At 44.0% G+C, this 13,966-nt stretch overlaps 1 protein-coding gene across 1 annotated transcript in view; it reads right to left on the reverse strand.

Annotated features, from left to right (window-relative positions):
- thrap3b (thyroid hormone receptor associated protein 3b) overlaps window positions 1-13,966 on the reverse strand; it is a 65,162-nt gene that overhangs the window by 11,710 nt on the left and 39,486 nt on the right. Inside the window, exons 5-7 of the mRNA XM_060904475.1 lie at window positions 4,350-4,949; window positions 4,058-4,233; window positions 3,739-3,850 (exon numbers count right to left, since the gene is read on the reverse strand). Of these exons, the coding sequence (XP_060760458.1) occupies window positions 3,739-3,850; window positions 4,058-4,233; window positions 4,350-4,949 (888 nt within the window). The remainder of the gene's footprint in view (window positions 1-3,738; window positions 3,851-4,057; window positions 4,234-4,349; window positions 4,950-13,966) is intronic.

A 13,966-nucleotide genomic window follows, 5' to 3' on the forward strand; every position in this document is an offset into this window, starting at 1 on the left:
GCTGACTTGTCGAGCGAGATTTCTCGAGACTGAATGACCTTTCACCCACCGGCGCGGGAGCTTTTGACAGAAGTAGATCGCGAGTTGTTTTTGTTGACACTTGGGCATTTAAAGATGTCATCCCGCGGCACGAAACGGAAGAAAGCCGAAGACCGTCCCATTGTAGCCTCAATTTTTCAAAGGCTTCGCACGTCGGGGGGGGGGGGGGGGGGGGGGGCAACCGGCACCATCCCCCCCCCTCGCCATGGTGAGCGCCCTCGTACTAAATTTTTCTAGAAAAAAACCCTGATAACCGCCAAGATAGCGGCGCTTCGTGATTGCCTTTGAAGAAAGGACAATGCCTCCTTTGTGTTAAGACTGCGGTAAGAACGCGACTTGTATCAAACGGTTCCTCAGAAAGAATTCCAAAAACGATGAAAAACGGCGACAAAACAGATGAGCTGTCCAGAGAACGCTGCGCGCTAGCTGTGGCTCAAAAACATCCGTCGGAAGGACGTGACTGAGGAAAAAGCTACGGTAATTACGCCCGCGCTGCCCGCTGTACGAGTTCACTGCTGATTAAATCGAACTTTAGTGTGAACACTTCGCGGGAACACCGGCAGACTTACAACACCGACGCTCAGATCAGGACACGATCGTTAGGATCAAGACCAAGGCGAGTACGTTTTTTTTGTCAAATCCGCATAAATACTTTATCGTTTCGGCCTCGCGTCCAGACGGCGCTGGCTTTTTCAAGGTGTGAAAACGGTATTTTTTGAAAACGGGTCCCAGAGTGGGAAAATCCAAAAACGCCGGAAAGCCCGGAGTCGTCTGGACGGCGAAGCGGATTTTTTCAGAAACGATGACGTATAAGCCCCGCCTCTTTAACCTTTAAACCTCAGCCACCGCCGCTAGACGCGTCATAACAACGGCGGACTACAGGCTTGTGCTCGTACTGCAGAAACAACCCAGTCTATTACGGCTGCTACAACAAAACCTTCTGCTTTTATATTACTGCGAGGAGCAATAAAACTTCTCGTGTTATGAGCTTGTTTTGTAAACAGCGCGTGCCCTTCATACGCATCCTCCATGGCTTCTCTTCCGGTTTTAGTGTAGCGGCGTCACAGCGCTACATACAGGCCTGGCATATGTACTACAGCGTTTTGGGTTGTTTCCAGTTAATCGAAACGGCGCCGTGTTTACGGAGATTTTTTTCAAAACGACAGCGTATTGGGTGAGGCTGCGTACTCGTGTGGACGGGGCCCAAAACTCATCTCGGGGTATCGAGAAGCAACGGGATAAACGAAAGATCTGCCAAGAAAGCAGCGCGAGAAACCTGAGCGAGTTTGGATACACAAGAACAACGTGGGTCAACACTGCCAGGTGAGAGATTAGCGACGCCGTTCCAGTAACCTCGTTTTACTTATGCACTTTTGTAGAACGAGAGTTCACATGGTATTCAGTCGGTGGTAACGAGGCTGAATCCTCCGGATAATCGGACGGCTTTAACGCGTACGGCTCAAAGATGCAAATTTCGACTTTTCCTCTGAATCTCGACTTGGCAGAGGACTCCAGAGAATCACACTGTTTTGTCACGTGGTTGCGCACGAAGAATAACCAGGTAAGGAATAAAAATCGCTTGGGTAAATAACCGACAGTTTCCTGTAACAGCATGTCTCACAGTGCTTCATTCCTCTTGGCCAAATATTACATTTCCTATTTATTAAAGGACGACGCTTTTTATCCATTTATAGTTAACAATGTTGTGAAACGCTCACAAAACAAGTTAGCTCCTGTACTTATTAATCTGCGCTAGCACAAACTGTTAGGCTCACTCAAGATCTTTCGACATAATAATGATGTTTTTAGGATGCTATTTCTCCCTCAGTTTTCAACCAATCAACAAATTTCACATGAAGAATACCTCTGAGCTAAACAACATTGCTATGGCTTTTGGTGCTGATCTGGATCACTGATCCAGAATGATCCATGAAAAACGGGCTCCCCCAATCACTTATAACGCTATCACAATTTCCATGATTTTTTTTCAATCAGTTTTATTTTGTTCAGGGTGGCAGGGCGCAACTTTTCCCCTCACTAAACATCATTCTCCATCTCTTACTCTTCCGGCTCTATAGGGTACGGTGACCAGACGTCCCGGTTTGGAACAGCTAGCGTGAATTACTGTCAGTACGTTTACATGCACATCCAAATCGAGCTACTCTCGGTAATCGAGCTAAGGGTCCCAGCAGGGGTGCCAGAGAAATCCAATCTTACATGCACACAAGGAAATCGAGCTATTGCGTGAGGTACATTGTGCGCCCGAGCCACAGGTGGCGCTACACGCCCCATAGTGTTGGTACACTTCCGGTTGTCATCATGAAGAGCTATTCAAGAGTGTAAACAAAAGTTATCAGTTCCGTGTTCTCCATTGCGCGGTTTTCTCCCGTCCATGAATTTTAATATATTCAACTCCTTAAGCTGAATGAGCATGAACTCTGTCTCCTCATTGCTCCAGAAGTGCACGTTTCTGCTCGCCATTTTCTCTTCTTCGTTTGTTCCTCCTGACCTCTTCTGCTGCTCACTACTACTGTTGTCATGCCGACCGAAGCTTTCGTGTTTCCCGCTTGTGGTCTCGTCACTCGTCACTTCCGGAAGGGGCAATGCTGAAGTAAGTAGCTCGACTACGTAGCTCGATAGGGTTTACATGCACCAAGTAGCTCGGCAAAAAAAATTGCATAATCTAGGTCGCGTAGCTCGATTACGAGAAATCAAGTTCGGTTCAATTTCAGCCTAGCTAAGGTGTTTCCATGGCATTTAGAACTTCGATTTCAGTCGAGCAACGGCAGAAATTCGATTTTCTCTATGTGCATGTAAACGCACTGTGTGACTTTCGTCACAGTCTCTATCTAGTTGCATTATAGCAGCTATAAACGCTCATTCTCTCACCTGCCTCTGCTACTTTTACATACACTACCGTTCAAAAGTTTGGGGTCACCCAGACAATTTTGTGTTTTCCATGAAAAGTCACACTTTTATTTACCACCATAAGTTGTAAAATGAATAGAAAACATAGTCGAGACATTTTTCTGGCCATTTTGAGCATTTAATCGACCCCACAAATGTGATGCTCCAGAAACTCAATCTGCTCAAAGGAAGGTCAGTTTTATAGCTTCTCTAAAGAGCTCAACTGTTTTCAGCTGTGCTAACATGATTGTACAAGGGTTTTCTAATCATCCATTAGCCTTCTGAGGCAATGAGCAAACACATTGTACCACTAGAACACTGGAGTGAGAGTTGCTGGAAATGGGCCTCTATACACCTATGGAGATATTGCACCAAAAACCAGACATTTGCAGCTAGAATAGTCATTTACCACATTAGCAATGTATAGAGTGGATTTCTGATTAGTTTAAAGTGATCTTCATTGAAAAGAACAGTGCTTTTCTTTCAAAAATAAGGACATTTCAAAGTGACCCCAAAACTTTTGAACGGTAGTGTACACACAACCCCCACCGCATTCCACGACCAAGAAACTCAAACTGTTCCAAAGCACCGACACTGGATGTTAATTAAACCTAAACGTACTGTATCAGCATGTTTCGACACGCTGTTCATTCATTATTAGCCTTGGACTACGGCGAGAATCTGCTGTACAAGTCCCTTTGCAAGTTACTACAACAGAAACAATAACGGATTAGAACGAGCACCTTAAACTTAACGCTCTTCTGATAAACTCGACTGACGTATTAGTAATACCTGTGGATCTCAGGACTCTTTCTTTGCCTCATCATTTCCATCTGTGCGGCTTTTCTTTGGTACATGCCGAATCGCTCGTTCAGAGACATCCCGGATGAGCGAAAGTGCTGAGCTACGAACAAGAACAAGGGAAAGAATCCTTACGTCATGCAAAATTAGCAAGTCAATTCATTAATACGCACATGAAAACGGGCCCAGCATGGTACCCTGAGGAACTCCAGAGCACCAAGAGCAGGATTAAAAATACCACACGCGCACACAATAAGAACAGAGTTTGTCGAAAAGAAACAATAAGAAGAGCTGTTGAAGATGAAGTTACCTTTGATGTGATGGACAATGGTGACTATGTGTTGAGCAAACAGCTCTGACGGGCTGCGGCGCAGCTGAGCCGCCTGAATGTGCTGGAAAATGGAGCGGAACTCCTCATGCTCTTTCTTTACAGGGTACATTAGATCCTGAGACAAACGTCTTTCTTTGGCTAAAGCACCAGACGAGCTAAAGAGGAGGTGGAGGAGGAAAAAAAAAAACAAGAACAACAACAAGAACAAACGTGTTATGCAACGCTAGCTAGAGTAACGGTTCAGGAAACTGCGATGCGTGTCGTCTGTTACCTCTCCGCGTCATCGTTAAACGCTTTCAGACTAAAATTAAATTCCGGCTCTTTCTTCTTGGAGGATCTGGCAGGAGGCGACGCCTCCTTGGCTGAAGGGAACAGGGGCTTGCTCCGTTCTGCGCTTCTGGTCGGCGAAGGGGATGCTGGACTCACACGGTTCTTCTTCTTCTCCTTCTTCTTGGCGGCCTTCTCTTCTTTGCGCGCTGCCTGCTTGCGGCTCCGGTAAAGCTCTTCGATCACACGCTCTTCCTCCTCCATTTCTTCCTCCTGTTGCATCGAATCTTTGTTGGGCGCGTAGTCATCGTCCCACTTCCCAAAACGCTCTTCAAACAGCTCCCTCGCAGACAGAGTGAGTTTGGCCTTGTACTTGGGTTCCTCCTCGGTTTTTCGCTCCTTCACGCTCTTCGAATACTCGTCTTCGTCCTCGTCCAGAAACGGAAGTCCTTTATTCGTCTTTGACTCGACATAAACCGGATCCAGTTCGAAAACGCCTTTTTGTTTGCGGTTACTCTTCTCCTTTTCGGCCTCGCCGGGACTCGGGTCTTCGCCCTGATTGTCATCCCAGTCGGATGAGGGTTTTTTCTTCTCTGCCAGAAACCTGTAGTTAAACGATCAAAAAAGTGATTCTTCCGCACATCTCCCTGTTAGAAAGAATGTTAAAAATCGTGAGTTTTTAAAAGAACTGAAACTGTAGTAGAGCTGAGCGATACGATCGGCCGTAAAAATCTGTCCCTTGACAAAACTCCTCAAGAACAGCTGCACTGCAACAGGTTCCAAGTTGGAGTGTGTATCGATACGCGCAATTTACAACCGGACAGGATTTCGATACTGTCGTGCCGACACGATACATTTTTCGGTCAGGTAAAAATAAGCGATCGGTTCAGACTCTTAGCCGGGTATGACAAAACTTGCATCCGAGTGGAAAGACCATAAACACGGATAAGTGGTAGATCCGACAGCGGTGTGTCTCAAGCACAAGGTTCTTTCCGTGTGTGTGGGGGGAGAAGGGGGCGTGGCCAGACACTTACTGAATTCTTGTATTGGGAATTCAACCAGCAGGTTGTAAAGATTTGTATAGGATACGAAATAAGCGAAAAGAAAAAGAAATTTTTTTGGTTCGTGGAGAAAGACGCGCGTTGGCCGCAAGTTCGTCTTGCAACCTGAAAAAAAAGTAAGCGCCCGTAGAGTTTGTTTGACATGACAAAGAACCTCTGCGGCCGGTCTATGGCTCGAAAATCAGCACATCACGCGCGCTTTCCGTGCGTTTTTTGCACGTAGACCGGCCGTAGGAGCACGTACGGCCGGTTGTGACCGAGGCTATAGTTAAAAATCCATCGGTGATTCCAAATATCATCATCCGACAGGTATGTTAATGTGTTTGCTCATGAAAAAAAAAAAAGTCGCTAGCATAATCATGTTTTATTTATTAAAAAAAAAAAAACCACACACCCCGTCGCCTCTCCTGATTAAGAGGAAGTTACTTTTTGAGAGGTGACTTAACCTCAAATATTACTACACTTCACATTCGTAGCATTTTACGAGGATATTATTAATCTCGCTTGCTCGAGCCGTAGGTCCGATATTTTCCCGTAAAGACCGAGCAAGCGAGGTTAATAATGAGCTTATTATCCAAGATTAAAATCGACAGTCGTTATAACGAGGCATGACGCTGCTTTCAGTCACGTCGTATTTGTAACAATTGAGTCACGCATGCAGAATAAACGGCAAGCGGTTTTAAAACCGAATTCCTGTTAGCGGTGACTTCTCTGTTTTTCGGCCGTTTTTGATTCCTTTTTTTTTTTGCAACATTGAAAGCCGGCGCCTTGGAAAGAAAGTCGGTCCGTAATCGCCCACGGGCATTACGGGAAAACTCTGCCCGCCAAGGAACCAATCAGAGAGCACGGTTTTACCGGAAGTAGCTCATGCCATATAACAAATCAGTGTTAAATGTATTGTTTGATACGCTGACACTTCAAATGAAAGAGCTTGATATCAAACATGCATTAGATCTTAGTCCTCAGCTTTTCTTCGAGTTCTTCAAGTTCCCAGCTCGAGTTTCTACCAAGGGTCCAATTCCTTGATCTTTCTACCTCCCATCTCAAGTTCCTGAACCCTCCTAGCTCTGAGCACAAGCTCTTTAACCTTCTTGGCTCCTTGATCTAATTCCTACGTTAGTTCAAACTCGATCCTTTATCCTCCTAATTCCTTGCTCTAGCTGTCTTCGAGCCTCCTTCCCTACTGCTCAGAGAACCTAGTTCTGGAACGACTTCAGAGTTCGGAAAACGCTTCGTCCTCGATAATTCTTTAATGATTTACAATCTTCCTTGATCATCCAAGATGGTTTTTAAATGAGTGGAATTAATCTTGTTGAGCATTTAGTAGATAGAAATTTCAAGTCTGGCCAAGAGATGTAAAACTGAAGTTATTAATACTTGAAATATGCTGATTAATTTAAAAAAAAAAAAAAAAAAGGCAGCGCAATCTGATCCAGTGTTTCAGTTTTCTGGACATTAAAGGTGGGGTATGAGATTTTGGAATAACGGTTCCCGAAAGCCATATTTTGAAAAGAAACAAGCCCGCCCTCGCCATGCTCCCACCCCCCGCGTCTCGTTAAGTTAGAGTGTAGAGAGCTTGGAAAAATAGCTCAAACTTTCTCATTTAAACTGTGTTTTCAGCCCCAATTTTCACTCCACACACATAATTTTCTCAAAAGTAGTAGCCATACTTGTCCTGATTCACACAATGTGTCTACCTACACGATAGGACTTGCAGTTTTTGAATGAGAAGCCTCAAAGTAACAGGACAGCAGCCACTCTGCCTCATTGACTCCCATTATAAACCTGGCAAAAAAAAGGTTACTCATTTTTAACTCGCTCTAGTGACCTCAAGTTTTACACTACAGACAAAAAAAAAAAATTACATCAGTGTGTTCAGGAGAGCCTTGTGGTGCTCACTGTGAAAGAATTTTGGGAATATCTCCTTCCATTTTCGTGTAAATCCCCGTTGTTTGGAGGGACCTTTTTCTGTCTCTCCCTGCTGAGCGCGGGTTGGGGGAGGGGCTGCTCTCTCTCTCTCTCACACACACACACACACACACACACACACACACACACACACACACACACAGAAGGGCCGGGCTGCTCGCAGGCTTCAGTCTGATTGACGTGTCAGTATCCAATCATTTCAAGGTGGTACCTCGATATGATTGGATGGCGTTTTTCCTTTATTTTACACTGTAGACTGGATTAAAATACTTCGTTTTTGGGTCAAACCTTCTATTGTACTGCTTGCAACATGGGTGTGAGGAGCTTTTCAAGCAATATGGTAAAAAATACTCCTGAAAAAATCTCATACCCCACCTTTAAGTCTCGGATGTTGTTCTTTTCAGAGAAATGGGCCTGGAAAGAACAACAGGCTAAGGAACAATAATTTGATGAAATTCTCTGTGCTACATTGCTTTTCCTTGCAGAATCCAGGCATTTTACTGTTTTTTTTTTTTTAAACTTCCGTGCATAAATCTAAATTTACATAGTTTATGAGGATAAACGGTAATATCGATAGGCTTTTTATTTTATTGCCTGAATAATATCTGGAAGTTTCTGTGAGCCATGAACTTTTTTTTTTTTTTTTAAAGTGTTTCACCCAGCTAATTTGCATATCCTATCATTTGCATATACATTCTAATTTACATATACTGTATTGCATTAATTGGGCCTAAATACTGTATTTTGTTTTGTTTTTTTTTATTCTGTCAGTAAGTTTGTCTGAAAATGCCTTCAGGAGCCAAACCTGCTTCTGGCGGTCATTTAAAATGTGGCCATGTGGCTATAAACACCAGATCGGCATATTTTAACCTAATTTGCATATAACTAACGATTCTGAAACGTGCTGGGCTTAAGAGATCGATCTATCTCAATCGAGATGCTTTTTTCTACAGATCGCACGACTTACCTGGAAAATCCGTGACAAATCCGCGAGACTCGCCGACGGTTCAACTGTACGGTTTGAAATCTGCACATACACAAACATCCCACAGCGCACTAGTGTATCCTCGGTCCTGTGCCGAAATTTCTTTTTCCGAGCCAATGAGGAACCAGTGTTGTGAGTGAAGCCCTTGAGCTATCAAAATGAAACGAAAGCACGGTCCAGACGCAGCGCCGTGGGCATGTACACACCTACCTGCCTACAGCGCTGAGCGTAAAATGAGTGCACCCCTTTGAAAAGTAACATTTTAAACAATATCTCAATGAACACGAGCAATTTCCAAAATGTTGACAAGTTTAATATAACATCTTTTAACTTATAACGTGAAAGTAAGGTTAATAATATAACTTGGATTACACATTTTCTCAGTTTTACTCAAATTAGGGTGGTGCAAAAATGAGTACACCCCACTACAAAAACTACTACATCTAGTACTTTGTATGGCCTCCATGATTTTTAATGACAGCACCGAGTCTTCTAGGCATGGAATGAGCAAGTTGGCGACATTTTGCAACATCAATCTTTTTCCATTCTTCAGCAACGACCTCTTTTAGTGACTGGATGCTGGATGGAGAGTGATGCTCAACTTGTCTCTTCAGAATTCCCCAAAGAAAATAATTTCTTTACACCACAAAGGTGAAGGCTACAAGAAGATCAGCAAAGCTTTACTTATCAGTCAGAATACTGTAGCAAAAGTGGTATAAAAATTTAAGAAAGATGGAACTGCAACCATCTCACAGAGACGTCCAGGTCATCCACGGAAGTTAACACCTCGACAGGAGCGTCTTCTGATGAGAAGGGTTGAAGAAAATCGGCATGCAAGTTCACTGCAGTTATCTAAAGAAGTAGAAAGCCAAACTGGGTTGACTATTTCCTGTGACACGATACGGCGTACACTGCAGAGGAATGGCATGCTGTCCATGAAAGAAGCCTCTCCTAAAGCCCAGGCACAAAAAAGCCCACCTAGAGTTTGCCAGGGCCCATGCTGACAAAGATGAAGACTACTGGGACTCTATACTCTGGAGTGATGAGACCAAGATAAATGTTTTTGGAACTGATGGCTTCAAAGCTGAGGAACACAAAGAAAAATGCCTGGTGCCTACAGTGAAACATGGTGGTGGCAGTGTCCTTATGTGGGGCTGCATGAGTGCTGCTGGTGTCGGGGAGCTGCATTTCATTGATGGCATCATGAATTCACAGATGTATTGCTCTATACTGAAAGAGAAGATGCTACCATCACTCCGTGCCCTTGGTCGTCGTGCAGTTTTCCAACATGACTAAACACACATCTAAGGCCACTGTTGGATTTCTGAAGAAGAACAGGGTGAAAGTGATTCAGTGGTCAAGTACGTCTTCTGATCTGAACCCAATCGAACACCTATGGGGAATTCTGAAGAGACAAGTTGAGCATCACTCTCCATCCAGCATCCAGTCACTAAAAGAGGTCGTTGTTGAAGAATGGAAAAAGATTGATGTTGCAAAATGTTCATTCCATGCCTAGAAGACTTGGTGCTGTCATTAAAAATCATGGAGGCCATACAAAGTACTAGATGTAGTAGTTTTTGTTGTAGGGTGTACTCATTTTTGCACCACCCTAATTTGAGTAAAATTGAAAAAAAATGTGTAATCCAAGTTACATTATTAACCTTACTTTCACGTTATAAGTTAAACAGATGTTCTATTAAACTTGTCAACATTTTGGAAATTGCTCGTGTTCATTGCGATATTGTTTAAAATGTTACTTTTCAAAAGGGGTGCACTCATTTACGCCGAGCACTGTACCTGTCTGGAACATGTGTAGGTTGAATATAGATGCGTCACGTTCATTATGTCTTCTTATTAAGTCAAGTCATTAGTTTTGTTTTGTTACAGACATGTAAAAGTTTTTCCCTTTACCTGACATGTTTCGACGGTGTAACTCCCGTCTTCATCCGAGGGTCACCTGGATATTGGTGTGTGACGTGCTTTTGTAATCAGCTGATGTTACGGAGGTGTGGCTTCCCTGTCAGTATTGACAGGTCGGCCACACCTCCCGCTGTCAGTGTTGCCCCCTCAGGACGGCGCTCCAGGTGTGGGAGAGCATGTATGCCCCCTCATCCCTGTTTATTGTTCTTGGGCTACGCTTTCTGATTTCTATTGACTCCTTAATCCAACGATGGTATCTGTTGTTCTCTTGTTGTATGATCTGAGCATCGTCCCAGTCCATTATATGATTTTCCCTTCTGCAGTGGTCTGTTATCGCTGATTTCAGGTTCTCTTGCGTGGCTTTATCTTTTATTGCTCTTGTTCGTCTCTGTTCTGTTTCTTTTTCACATTCCTTTATCATGTTCCTTTTATCGTATGCTAAAACTCCTTCCTGTCTCCCCAATGTAAGTTTTATTGCATGACTGGCATGGTATTTCATATACGACAGTGCATTTATTGTGTTGGGCCAAGTTTACATTAGACCGTATCTGTCTCGTTTTCTTCGCGGATGCACTGTCCGTTCACATTAAAACGCCGGGAAACGGGAATCCGCCAGCGTCCACGTATTCAATCCAGTTCGTGTCTGGTCCGGTGCTGTGTAAACATTGAGAATACGTGGATACGCTGTGCTGAGCTCTAGCTGGCGTCGTCATTGGACAACGTCACTGTGACATCCACCTTCCCGATTCACTGGCGTTGGTCATGTGACGCGACAACTGAAAAACGGCGCGGACTTCCGCCTTGTATCACCTTTCATTAAAGAGTATAAAAGTATGAAAATACTGCAAATACTGATGCAAATACTGCCCATTGTGTAGTTATGATTGTCTTTAGGCTTGCCATCCTTCCACTTGCGAGTGGTAAGTGATATGCGCTGGGATCACACACACAGCGGCTCAGTCCCGAATCACTGCTCGTGCGCTTCACTCGCGCGCTCTGTGAGCTGCGCAGGGCCGGAGTGCGCACCCTCCAGAGGGCACTCGCTGTTCAGGGCGGAGTGATTTGGAGCGCAGGATGCCTGCGGAGCCGAGCGTATCCGTGTATTGGCGTTGCTGTGTGCACGCGAATCATGTATTGGCGTTGCTGTGTGCACGCCAATTGTTTTTAAAAACGTTAATCTGATGATCCGCTGATACGGTCTAATGTAAACCCCACCTTGGTCGATTTTGTCCTTATGCTAGCCGCACACTACGCCGATCCACGCGGTACCGAACCGACCCATTTCAGAGCCGACTCCCGACAGGGCACGCACATATCCCCGACTAACTCACGACTGAAAGAAAGCAGAGGTTAATATCTTGGGCCATTATTAAAAAATGTTCTGTTTCCGGTCCACCAGCCGGGTGAGTGCCGTTTGTGTGGGTGAAATTTTTTTAATCCCGGTTTTTCGACATTTTTTTTCGGGTTTGTAAATCTAAAATCGAACTTGACATTTACGCATTCCCAGGGCTTTCCACTAAGGCTCATACTAGCCAGCTATGACAAATAAGTAGCCAGCCGGGGGGGAGTAAACACAAAAACTCCTGTGCACGCAGGGTTAAAGTGGCATTCCACCATTGGCTGTATTCTTTGGCATAAAATACGACAACATATATAAACGGTATCACTAGACAGAGAAATCTTTTAGCTTCAAAATGATATATCAAACAATTTTTTGACAAGTATATTAATTTTGCGACCAAAGTCACCTACCCTTTTAATTTCCGCGCGGTAGTGAAATGTCATCGGCAGGTTCCCCTTCTTGTGTACCACGTGATGTATCCTACCTCTTGGATTTGTCCTACCAAGCCTACTGCGCATGTGCGAAATCCAGGACGGTAGGAAAATTCAACAGTAGTTTTGTCCTACCGATCAGCTGGGCTGATAGAAAATCAGTGAGTATTTCACGCATTTGCTGATTTTTATGCTTTGTGCGTATTGGTCGAGTCTTTGGCCGAGTCAAATAATTTGTAATGACTTGTTGTGAATAATAAAACGGTCTGCATGAGAACTTGCTAATTGTAATGGCGTCATGTGTCCTGCGCATGCGCAGTAGGCTTGGTAGGATAAATCCAAGAGGTAGGATAACTTTACAGAACACCGACACGTGGTACACAAGAAGGGGAACCTGCCGATGACATCACGTTTCACTACCGTGCGGAAATTAAAAGGGTAGGTGACTTTGGTCGCAAAATTAATATACTTGTCGTTGTCAAAAAATTGTGTTTGATATATCATTTTGAAGCTAAAAGATTTCTCTGTCTAGTGATACCGTTTATATATGTTGTCGTATTTTATGCCAAAGATTTATTCACTTTACTCAAATACAAAGTAAAATGGAAGTAAATCTTTCTTTTCTTGCGTATTGCATCATGAGGCGTTCCTGGCTTGTAAATCTCTTATTTTCGGTGCAGGACACATTCACGCAGCTGAGCATGCGCCGAGTGCGCGCGCACACCGCATGTCGGGGCGCGGATCTCCCATTTTTCGAAAGGATAGAAGTCACATGATCACGAAATATCACGTGTTATATGCGAAAGATACGATTGGCTATTGCTAGCGACTCTCGCCGATCAGTCTGGCTCCCGATTAGTTTTTTGAATCGGCTGTGACAGCGCTCGAAACTAACGGTGTCCCGACGTCCCGGGGACCATAAAAAATGTCATCGGGACACAAAATTATCATATCTGGGACAATCCCGGGACAATGGAAAAAAATAGATCTAGAAAAAAAAAAAGTTCTACATGGGGGAAATTGTGAGAGTGATGCAGTGCGCGTAGCAGTCACAATTGCAGGGCCTGAGCTGCACTCTGTGAATGAATGATTTGCGTTGAGGCGACAAGCCTGTGTGTCTCTGAGAGGGAGCAGCGCGTCCCTTCTGTGTGTGTGTGAGAGAGAGCAAGCAGCCCCTCCCCCACCCGCACGCTGCGCTGAGAGACACAGAAAGGGCAGTAATTGCTCAGTGCGCTCCCTCCAAACAACAGGGATTTACACGAAAACGGAAGGAGATAGTCACAAAATTCTTTCACATTGAGTGCCACAAGGCTCTCCTGAACACGATGTAATTTTTTTTGTCTGTAATGTAAAAACTGAGGTCACTAGAGCGAGTTAAAAACGAGTTTTTGCATGAGAAGCCTGAAAGTGAGGAGAGGACGGGCGCTCAGCCCCATAGACTGCCATTATAAACGTGGCTGCGCTGTGACTGCAAAATCAAAAAAAGTCACTGTGGTTACAATAACAAAAAACTTGAATTACATTGCTTTGTTTGCACTTATATATGATATGACACTTTTATCCAAAGTGACTTTACAGTTTTTTTTACAGGTGTTACAGTCCCTGTAGCAATGTTGGGGTCGGTGCCTTGCTCAAGGGCATTTCATCCATTGATGGTATGGCTGATGGCTTTCAAAACATCTCTGAATGGGGCAACAGGTATATTACATAAAAATGGATAACGGTAATGGTGAAAATGATAAGTTGGCCTTATATATGCCAACAGATATTCAAGGTATAAGTAGATGAAATGAACATAAAAGGGGTCTTATTTTCAACTAAAGTGTACTGCAGATGTAGGGAGTTGAAACATTTTCTGAATGAGCTAGTTGGCCCCTTTAAATAAACAGGTATCTATTCATACAGTGAGATCGCCAAAGTTTAATAAACTGAAAATGCAATAACTGTAATTTT

The sequence above is a fragment of the Neoarius graeffei genome, chromosome 2 (genome assembly GCF_027579695.1).
Source record: "Neoarius graeffei isolate fNeoGra1 chromosome 2, fNeoGra1.pri, whole genome shotgun sequence".
Taxonomy (NCBI): domain Eukaryota; kingdom Metazoa; phylum Chordata; class Actinopteri; order Siluriformes; family Ariidae; genus Neoarius; species Neoarius graeffei.